Raw genomic sequence first — 11,555 nt, 5'->3', positions numbered from 1 at the left:
AGCCGCTCTCTCTCTCTCTCTCTCTCTCTCTCTCTCTCTCTCTCTCTCTCTCTCTGAGCATCAGAGGCTCCGCCCCCCCCCAACCAACCCAGCATTGATCACCTGCCACCGTTGCCTGGCCAATCCCAGAGCACCTTCAGCTGGGGTATGATAACGAAGCAGTGTGTCACGACTTTCAGAGGTGAACGCAGATACCTGTATTTTTATGTAAACTGCTTCCCTCCCCTCCCATCCTCCTCATGTGAGGAAGCGGTTTTTTTTTTTTTTCCTCTTTATTCCCCTTTTGTTTCCCAGTCCCTCGCTGATTTTGGTTTTTTTTTTTTTTTTTTCCCCGGTGTTGACAGTTTCCATGAAATGGTGGTGTAGCTGTGTCCGGGAGGAAAGCAAAAACATTAATTGAGAACGATCACTAACTAGCAGATTCCTGCCTAGGACGAATCCGGATAGCCCTTCAAAATATTTATTTACACATGCCAGCACAAACGGATATATCTGCTTGCTGCTATTTAATCTTTAATTAATTTTTTGTTTTGACGGGTTCCGTGAAATGGTTAAAGAATCATAATTGTGAGAACAAAAATGTTAATAGGGAATCATCATTACGCACATACATTTGTACAACAAAAACAAATGCTGAATCCCATCAAAGGACACATGCCAACACAAGCACGCACATATCTGCCTCTCATATCTCTGAGATTTTGTGTGTGTGTGTGTGTGTGTGTGTCAGCATCTACATTTCCTCTCCTCTCCGCCTGTGTATTTGTGGAGAAATTCCTCCATCAGTGAGTCACTGAGCCACTGTAAAAAAGCCTACTGGCAGCCTGTTTCCATGCCTCCTTACAGATCTAGTGTAGGAGGGACTGGAATTACTTCACCCTTTTCATACATACTGTACATGTTTTTTTCGTGTGCGGTTTCGTGTGAGTTTTCAGCGCTGCCATGTATTTGGATGCGTCTGCAAGAGTGTATACACCCGTCTCTCACAAGAGTGTGTATGCCCGCCCATGGCAACAGCATGTACACCCTCCCCCCGACAAAACGGGGTTAATTTGTTCCATGAAATTACCCAGTTGAGTGCATTCCCATTGTGAGGGATTTGAACTACCATAATTTCCTAGGAAATAATAATCTGTTTCCAGACAAAAAAATGTGTCCCCTAAAATTAGTTCAAATATAATATACAGAGAATTTGCATGCATGACAATGATAAAACCACAAAACAAAAAAACATCTTTTATAATATTTGCAAGTACCTTAATATTTAAGTCACTTTGGAGTGAGGTACATTAATTAATAGAAGTATGTAATTGACCATTTTAGGATCGATTTAGATTTACCTTAATTAATTACTGCAACTGGCTGACATTGTCAACGTGACAGAGAGGCAGTAGAAAGTATTTATAGGAGCTGATTTTGTTATGGAATAAAATGTGGCCATGTTAATGACTCCATCCATTGCCTGTTTTAAGAAAGAGTCCAACCACACACAGTCGGAAAACACTTGTCCCGAGCAGGGTTGCGGCAAACCGGAGCCGAACCCGCTAACACAGGGCACAAGGCTGGAGGGGACGCCAGTCCGTCACAAGACACCCCAAGCAGGACTCGAACCCTAGACCCACCGGAGAGAAGAACCCGGCCAAACCCGCTGCACCAGAGTCCAACCAGCATCATTCAAACCCTAATTGTACACTATCAGTCAATATTTCCAATATTGTTGTGGTTAATTTGCTAGGTTTAACCAGAAAATAACCAGGGTGGTGGACACTGATGGACATAAAACTTTGGGGTTCGAGACGCCAAAAGGCACTTGTGCACACCTCTGTTCTAAAGCGTCTGATGCTACATGTTTCGATAATGTCGTAGAAGCACCGACGCTTGTACTGGTTTTTTTGTTGAGTGGGATCCCGCTTTAGGAAGGTTGAATGTACGTGTCTCTATGTGTTGTACACCCATGTGGTACGAACGGCGATGATTCCTGTGTGTTTGCGTCTGCTTGTGTGTCTGCATGTGATATAATCACCGCTGATGTGCGTATGAGATTTGTGCATCTAGAATAGTGCGCAAGGATGCAGCTGAGTGAGGAGGTGGAGAGAAAGAAAGACGGTGAAAGAGAGGACAGGAGGCTGAGGAACATGTGCCACACACACACACACGATAAACACGTACACAAAATACAGTCGTTGACAAACTTACGTGTGCACATACCAAATTCACATTTATAACATAGCTGTAAATTCACCCAGCTGCTTAATGCACATCTACCGTAATACTTCCGTATGCCTACATAGACAGATGACATATACTTCATTGTCTACTTATTGTATTCATCAGCTAGATGCTACGTATTAATCATTGTACATCACTTTGGAGAAGAGCATCTGCTAAATTAATACATATAAAGATAAATATGATAACTGTTTTTGGCACATTCACACCAAATCTTGTTTGTTTTTATGGTCAAAAGATTTGTAATGTTCATTCGGTGGTCATATTAATGTTTACATGAAAAAAATGTAACTTGCTTACTGAAAGTGATGCATGAAATGGGTTGAAATAAATAAGCTTCGGAGAAGAATGGATTAAAAGAGTAGCTGATGCCAAGATTGTCAGGCAGTCTTGAGTGCTGGTCCTCTCTGCCAGCACTGCCTCCACACGGGTCCTCAGTAGAGGTCTCACACAAGATCTCTTGCCAGGTCCTCCAACTAAGGCCTCCTAACAGGTTATTACTGAAGCATGTTAACTGACCAACAGAGTAATAATATGCAGGCAATACATAGTGTGCGATTTAAATTATGTGAGCAGCACCAACAGTCATCCTCAGGGATCGCTAAACAAAAGTCTTGGTTTGTCGAGCTTCTGAAGTCTAGGTATGAAGGTACTGAATGAAGGGGATCCTGATCATTATCTGGTAGACACTTTCATAGCTTAGAGGCCATACAGCTGAAGACTTTACCACAATCACTGGATTTATTTCTTAGCAACAACAAGAAAACCTGCATCCAGTGATGCAGAAGACTGCTACATACTAATCACTGCTAATAAATAAGTACAGTGCAAAATCTTTACAATTTTATATGTAAGCAAGAAGATTTACAACTGTGTCATAATCTTTGCTGGGAGCAAATACATGGACCTAAAAAGGATTATTCTCTAATTGTCGTTAGAAGTCTTTTTTGCGAGATTTTAAATTTATTGTAATCTATCAAGAATGGTGTCTGGGCTTCTTGAGAGCAAAGTATTTCAAAAGCAAAATCTGATGGAGACCAACACCTCATTATTCTTTATTTAGCTAGTGGTAAATAAAGTCCAAGGTTCTTTTCAGGGATAAGTTTTTACAAGTCAGAACAAAGCTCAAAAATACTTCCTGTAATAACTGTATATTTCACTGAAAGGCTTATTTTTGCAGTATTCCTAAGAATAAAGAATGAGAACTCACATGAGCAAATTTACACTATGGGACAGATAGTTGTCAAAAACTCCTAGCTCAGTCTGCAAAGGTAAAGTTCAAAGCCACTCAGATAAAAGCTGACAAAAATAAATTTATCTGCCTGCTTTATCCAAGCAATATGACTTATATTTATTAGTGAAATGAGAGGCTTCATTCATCAAGTTTTTTAATCTCATAAAATGAGTTTGCTATAGAAATTATAGACAATGTATAATCCAGAGAGAACTGATTTTTTTTTCCATTTAGCTGATGCTTTTCTCCAAAGTACCTTGCAGTGTTAAGCTACCTACAATGATTTACCCATTTACACAGCGGGTATTATATATATATATATATTTAAATATGTTATATGTAATTCTATTGTATTATTATTATTATTATTATTATTATTATATGGGTCTATATTTCATTAGCGACAACTACAATGTAGCATATTTATTAGTAGCATGTACAATATGCATTTAGAGAGGGACAGCTGGTAGTGTAGTGGTTAATGCTGCTGCTGCTGCTACCTTTGGACCCCCAGGTTGTGAGTTCAATCCCCCCTCTGGCTGTAGTACCCATGAACAAGATACTTACCTGAATTGTTCCAGTAAAATTACCCAGCTGTATAAATTGGTAAAATAATTGCAAGTCACTTTGGAGAAAACACACATATCATCTGAAATGGCTTGTTCCATGTGGGGAGCTGGAGCTAAACTGGACAACACAGTGTGAAAGGCTGGAGGGGGAGGGGATGCACCCTGGATGGGATGCCAGTCTGTTGTCACAAGGCACCTCAAGGGGGACTTGAACCCCAGGCCCACTGGAGAACAGGGCCTGGTCAAACCCATTGTGCCAATGTGCCCCTCCTATGCTTGGGAGAAAAGTGCCAGCTAAAATGATGGAATAAATGTAGATGAGCAGCAAAATACTGACACATGAGTCCCAACAGGCCAGTGTATTACTTTATAGCCCAAGTAGGAGGATGCCATGACCTTTCATGTGAAAGGCAGCACTGTGCTCTACTAGTACAGTAGGGCTGGCTGCCTGTATGAGAGGACACTGTCCTAGTGTACATATTGGCATAGTCAGTGCTGTGGTCAAGGTGGAGACCAGACTTTTTGGAAGCAACTGCTTTCCGAAGGTTTCCGGCTCTGGCTCCGATACGGGCGAATGACCCCCCCCCCCCCCCTCACTCAGAACTGCTGAATCTCTCTCTACATTCAAGGGTCTCAAAACTCATCTCTTTCAGTCTCCCTTCTCCCATCATCTGCCATGCGCTGGATTAACATGAATGTTATCAGCTGAAAAATGCAAACAAAAAAACCCTGTATACAGCTACTCGTGTGATGTAACTAAGCTAGTTCATCTGGTGGATTTGACAAATGGACTTTACGTGTCAGCATCTCTCCTTCTGATGATGTAATTTATTTTTGCGTTTTTCTCTCAGATGTGCGTCGCTTTGCAGAAAAGCGTCTGCTAAATGTAAATGTGTTAAGGTTATTACTTTTTCGGAAGTTTAGAGGTTCAGTTCAGACAGATGTTCCGCTGGTAAATATCAGTTTGGCTTTTTTTGAGGGTCTGATTTACAGCCACTTATATTAAGAGTTTGTCTTCCTCTGGCAAAACTGCTGTGAAAACAGTATCAACTGGTCAAATTCTGTAAGTCAGCTAAGCAACAAATGACTAACATGCTGATGACTGTAAAATTGTAGCTATAAATGCAGAATCGATCCCTTGGAAGGAAGACGTTTCCAGCTTCTTCGCTTACCCCTCGCTACAGTGAAATCTATCGCTGACCTCATTTTCTCCGAGATTGGTTGGTGGGAGTAAATTTGCATATTGGCTTCGACATCATTTAGTGTTTGCGAACCAATCAGAGTGAGGAATGTGAGCGCTGCCAAGCAGATGCCATAGCTGATTGGCTAAAATCGGTCATCAGTCACCGAGGTCTCGCCGAAATGTCACCCCTTTGTGCTCTTCGACTAAATGTGTCCATTTACAGTAGGTAGCGCGTAGGAGAGCTCATCTCGGGGTCGGTACTCCGCCGAAGTGTTGTACTGTTCAGCAGCGCTTTCGTGCTGAAACAACACGGTGCTCGACAATTAACTGAAACCAACTTATTCAGTTAATTTCACAGAGTCGGCTGTGTAGTAGTAGAACTAGAAGAAGACGAGCACGAGCCACGACGCCGCCGCCCCACCGCACCGCGCGGTCATTTCATCATTTTTTCATTTCCGGTTTATTTCTCGGACCCCGCAGTTGTTGTCGTTCCAGCGGCGAGGGAGCCTGGCCGGCCATGGGGCCCGAAGTGGCGGCGGCCGCAGCCTTCGTGTCCAGCCTGCTGAGGACAACGGGTTCGCTGAGCGAGCGGCAGCTGCGCGTGTTCAGCGACGGCCTGCAGGAGGCGCTCGCAGGTACCGTGTCTGTCGCCTTCCTGCTCTTACGCTAGTAAATCTGCGTGTTGTAAACGCGAATAATTACAGTTAGCGCTAAAGTTATATTTGTACTTACACAGTGATTGTTTATATTATGGGTGTTAGACGTCGTCTTCCTTTTTTTCTTTTTTTTTTTTTTTAACTCACAGCTGTTTTGATTGATGATGTTCCGTGTCAAAAAAAATGTCATGTGTCGACACGACCGCATGATGAGACACACAGAAGATCATGTCCTGGCTTCACATTCACATGATGTCACATGTACATAAGTCCACTAATGAACCATGGCATTTTCTCCAAGCGACGCGCAGCTCAGCGCAAAAAAAAAAGGTGCACGGACGCGTTTCCTATCATGGTATACTGACATTGATTTGTCTTATTTCTGACATGTTTATGATCATGCGCTTCGTTTTTTAATTTTAAGAATACCTAAAGCAGAACATAACCATTCGGTACGGGTGAGGGTTCGCCTTAAAACTGTCACTGAAGCGCTGCGCTGGATGTCCGTGTGTGAAGGGACCCGCTTGTCCCAAGTGGCTCTTTAAATGAGCACGTGCTCCTCCGCTTTGCGCGTGCGCGACCTGGGGCTGCCCTCCTGTGAGCGTCGTTACATTTACATTTATTTAGCAGACACTTTTCTCCAAAGCAGCTTCCAAATGAGCTCTGTCATGTAGTGTTATGAGCCCACACACCTTATTCACCGCGGTGACTTACACTGCTAGATACACTACTTACACTGGCTCACTCATCCATCCTCTCTCTGTGTCACTCACACACTATAGGTGACATTGTGTCTGAATCCCGACACTTGGAGAACCGTTTTCCTCCAAAGCAACTTACACCCTTACAGTTATTTACCCATTTATACAACTGAGTAATTTTTCACACTGAACCAATTTAGGGTTGGTACCTTACTCGAAGGGGGTGCGGCAGCGCAGCGGATTTGGCCGGGTCCTGCTCTCCAGTGGGTCTGGGGTTCGAGTCCCGCTTGGGGTGCCTTGCAACAGACTGGCATGCTGTCCTAGGTGTGTCCCCTCCAGCCTTACACCCTGTGTTGCTGGGTTAGGCTCTGGCTTCTCACAACCCTGCTTGGGATAAGTGGTTTCAGTGTGTGTGTGTGTGTGTGTGTGTGTGTGTGCGCGCGCGCGCCTTACTCAGGGGTACAGCAGCTGAAGGTGAAACTCAAACCTGTGATCTTCATGTCCAAGGGCAGCAGCTCAAACCACTACATTGCCGGTTGTCTGCATGGTGTAGGACTCCTTATTGTCATTGTCTGGCTTTGAGCATTTGGGTGTCCAGCAGCAATTGTGTTGTCTTTCCTAATCATTTCATTTGTGATTCCCTTCAAATACCATTTTATATCAAATTACTCAGTAATTGTACTGTCTGTGTCCTGCTCTATATTTAACCTGCAATCTTTCTTGTTCCCCAGAGCACTACAAGCACCACTGGTTCCCAGAAAAACCCCAGAAGGGTTCAGGCTACCGCTGCATCCGGATCAACCACGAGATGGACCCGCTGATCGGCCGGGCCGCGAACCAGGTCGGGCTGAGTGCTCACCGGCTCTTTGAGCTTCTTCCGAGGGAGCTCACCCTGTGGGTGGACCCGTTCGAGGTGTCATACCGCATCGGTGAGGACGGTTCCATCTGCGTCCTGTACGAGGCAGATTCGCCAACGGGCAGCCCGGAGCCCAGTGGTGCCGAATGCAGCCGGTACCTTTGCCAGGAGGGCCTTCTGATGGGCCGCCGCAGCCCACCGAAACACCGCCTGATGACCGTCTCCAGTTAGGTTCTGGTGGGACGGTCCAGGACATGACCCACATCTCAACAAGGCCTTGCTGGTGCTTGTCTCATTGACCTGCTGGCATTTAACCATAGAAGATGCATAACTTACTGTGGATTCTTAACTTCTTGTGCTTTTTTCCAATTTATCTTTACTAAAAATGGAGTAATGAAAACACTCTTTGGGGCATTTAAAGTCAGTGCCCAATTAAGCTCAGGGTTGGGGACAAATACATTGCCTTATAACTACTTTTGTCTGCTGATCACGCAGTTGGGAGAAACCCCCCCCGTAACACATTACACGTTAAAAACGAGGACCAGAGTTGCTAAATAATGTTTTAAAACCTAAAATATTATAAAATAATGCTTAAAGACTGTAAACAGTAAAGACTATTCTATACTGTTTATTATGCATCATATGACATGATGAACAAATGTATGTTTTAGGTCTGTTTTTGCAAGTAATTATTACATTTTGATATTTACTCATGGTATGTCTGTGAGATGCACATGACTTCAGAGACCGAATTACTGACAGGTCTCGCAGATATGGTTGTAGACACGATCGTTACCGAATAGTGCTTGTGTGTGGTCACTAAAGTGAGCATTAGTGAACGTGGTCCAAAAATGGTACCGTCATTGACCGTATATGATGTTAACCGTGCAGTGACTCTCTTTGCAGGCGACTAATTTCCTGACGGAAGGGTTGCTTACGAGTGCCGATTCTGATGTTTCTCTTCGCACTTCTGAAACTTGCAGGTCTCAGTGATTGTCCGCGGATGTTGCGTACGTGATATTAATAGAGCCCCCAAACGCTGCGTGTTTTATTTCTTTGCTCGCGAATTCTTCTTGTCAGCGTTCGTTTGCTGTCATTACTTGGTCGCATTCGGCACATTTACATGACATTTATTCTTTTAGCAGACTCTTTTGTACAAAGCGACATACAACTCGGAGTAAAGAAAAGTGCGTTTCGTTAACAGCCAAAGAGCTTCTGATACAGATCCATGATTGTCGATGCACTTAGTGTGTCCAATACGACCGTTTTTGCGGGAGCACATTACATGAGTAGGTGCATATAGAATTGATAGGAAATGCAAAGGTTTTTGTGACAGATAATGTAGAGCAAATTACATCAGGAGAAAAGTGGGTCTCAAAGAGATGTGTTTTGAGACTCTCCTTGAATGTTGAAAGAGATTCAGCAGTTCTGAGGGAGAGAGGGAGCTTATTCCTCCACATGAGGGCCAGAAAGGAGAATCTTTGGGCCTTTAATTTTGGACCTCTTGTGCGACACCACCAAGCCGCCAGAGGTGATCAGACTTCGTACTGAGTGCAAGATGCAAAATTGGAATTGCCACTCAGCTGTTTTATGAACGTAACCCTTCACATTCTCCTCCAGGTTCAACCAAAGATTTCCACTGTAAGTTTACTGTATTCTGCCTTAACATTTTTTATGCTGTGATAAAAGTGCCACTTGAACAAATTCCGTGTTCTATCTTCCAAGAAAATAAAGTAGAAAATTTATACTTTCATACTGTTTTGCTGCAGCCTTAAACACTACGTTGTGTCAGTCGTGCCATGTGATGGGATGTTGTGAACCTGGACACAGTGGAAGACACTCGAAATACCAGTACTTGTGTCTTCCATGCTGGGATGTGATATTTTAGGTATTTCGCAGCCCCCCCTCCATGGGCTGTTGAGCAACTTAATATATTTTTTTGATAAATCTATTATTTCTAAGCAATGTGATGTAAAATATGCAATTACTGCACTTTTCTGCAAATTTGTACAGTTTTGTACTTTACACAAAAGAAATAAAAAATTTTGATTTTAAATAATCCTGGTTTGTTAATTTTTGTTTGTCCAGTTAATGCATTATATCACGTGTTTTAAAACCTGATTGTGCCTCTTGTGTTTTTCTTAATAATTTTTTTAGCGGAGCTTTTAATGTCTTTCACCTGTTGATAAAATTGGCTGAAAGTGAGGCGAATGCCTTAGGACATACCCATTACACACACCAAATCTACAGAGCATGATACAGTTAAATCAAAACCAACCACACAGACACACACACACACACACTTTCAGAACCGCTCGCAGGGAGCTGGAGCCTAACCAAGCAACACAGGGCGTAAGGCCGGAGGGGGAGGGGACACACCCAGGACGGGACACCAGTCTATCGCAAGGCACCCCAAGCGGGACTCGAACCCCAGACCCACAGAAGAGCAGGACCCGGTCCAACCCACTGCACCACCACGCTCCCCCTAAATCAAAACCAAAGCATATAAAATTAAGTAGAAAAAAATGAAACAAACACAGCTGGATACTATACATTAACATATTTTAGATATACCAAATTAACCCCAAATTATTATACCAAATTATTCAAGGCAGCGCCTGTCACCGTCACTGTACTTCAGCAGTATAGGTCAGAAGGATCAGAATCAGAAAGCAGCAGGTAACCTTTAACTCTGGTGTGATGGATAATGTATAGAACTTCTAAATGAAACCTTCAGAGTGAAATTCAAAGGTTTGGGGTTTGAGTGCCATCAAAGTCGATCCATTTAGCAAAAACAGTGTCTTGGCAGCAAAGCTTAGTTTTGGGGACAGTGAGTAGTGCAGTACTTACACATATACATACACACACACAGGCTGAAGCCACTTGGCCCAAGCAGGGCCATGGTGAGCCAGAGCATAAGGCTGGGGGGGAGAGGACACACCCCGGGTGGGATGCCAGTCCATCCCAAGGCACCTCAGGCAGGACTTGAATCCAGACCAACCAGAGAGTGGGACCCAGCTAAACCCACAGTACCACTGCACCACCGCACCACCACAACCTCCTTAGTTACAGCTATTGCCTTACAAACCTAAGATTCCCTGGATTAGTTATGGGCTCCTTTGCTACAACCCTCGACCAAGGTGCTTAAAACACTGGGTCACTGGCGTGGTGGTTAGAGCCACTGCCTTCGATCAGATCTTACCTCCTGCTTGATAAATGAGTAAATCACTGCAAGTTACTTGGGGAAACAAGAAAAACAACTGAATGTTTGTCAAGGTAGAGTGTTCTTTGGAGAGATATGGAGTCAGTGAAACAAGGCCAAACAGGATTTACGTATCAAATCCTGCAGGCTTTGGTCTCTGTCACACTCAAGAGCAGAACTGTGCTGAACCTCTGCCACAGCCTTTATTGCTACAAGAGCTGTAATCCAGTGCTGGGACGTCCAACTGTTTTTGGCAAAGCCCCACAATCATTATTGCAAAGTGGTCTGTGGGCCAAAGCGACAAACCACATCTTAAATGTCTAAACTGAACAATTATTTGTTGCATTTTTCAATTGCGCGTGATTAACTATGACTACATGATGATGTGATTGAATAAAGTTTATATTACAGAACGCAGCAACATTTTTCAAAGGCTTTACTTATGTCGATTTCAACATTGATTATCGTTACTTAAGGTTTACTGATCATAAAAAATACCACTAGTTCTTGTAGAGTGTCAGTTTTAGTTTGGTACTTTACAGCCATTGGAAGATTCTATGAGGCACCAGAACATTCCAGAAAACATCAGATCCAATAAGGCACTGGGAATATTCGGAGCTTGGAACCCGGTGCCAAAATTCGCCAAAATTTGCTCATTTCAAGAACGTGGAATAGTTTTGTAAAAACGATATATTACGAACTAACGCCAAAAGTATGATTAGTCTAAGAAAACTGAATGGAAAATGCAAAAAAAAAATTACAGAATAAAATTTGTTACATTACATTATTAATGGTAGCTATAGTATACATTGGTAACATTACAAGTTATTAATATGAAATGCATTTTGTGACACGGTGGGCCGCATGCAGCCCTTGGCGCTCACGCTGGACACTCCTGCTCTACACAGATAGTTTCTTCATTCAA

The 11,555-nt window shown here is 43.2% G+C and overlaps 1 protein-coding gene across 1 annotated transcript; it reads left to right on the top strand.

The window, feature by feature from the left end:
- Positions 1-5,394: 5,394 nt before the first annotated feature.
- On the top strand, positions 5,395-9,410 carry LOC108933592 (protein BTG1-like). Its single transcript, XM_018750770.2, has 2 exons — positions 5,395-5,850; positions 7,304-9,410. The coding sequence occupies exons 1-2, from the start codon at positions 5,733-5,735 to the stop codon at positions 7,657-7,659; spliced, it is 474 nt and encodes a 157-aa protein (XP_018606286.2). The 5' UTR covers positions 5,395-5,732; the 3' UTR covers positions 7,660-9,410.
- Positions 9,411-11,555: the final 2,145 nt, after the last annotated feature.

The sequence above is a fragment of the Scleropages formosus genome, chromosome 16 (genome assembly GCF_900964775.1).
Source record: "Scleropages formosus chromosome 16, fSclFor1.1, whole genome shotgun sequence".
Classification (NCBI taxonomy): Eukaryota; Metazoa; Chordata; class Actinopteri; order Osteoglossiformes; family Osteoglossidae; genus Scleropages; species Scleropages formosus.
Note: the sequence above shows the minus strand (reverse complement) of the source record. Positions and strands in the feature narration are given on the sequence as shown.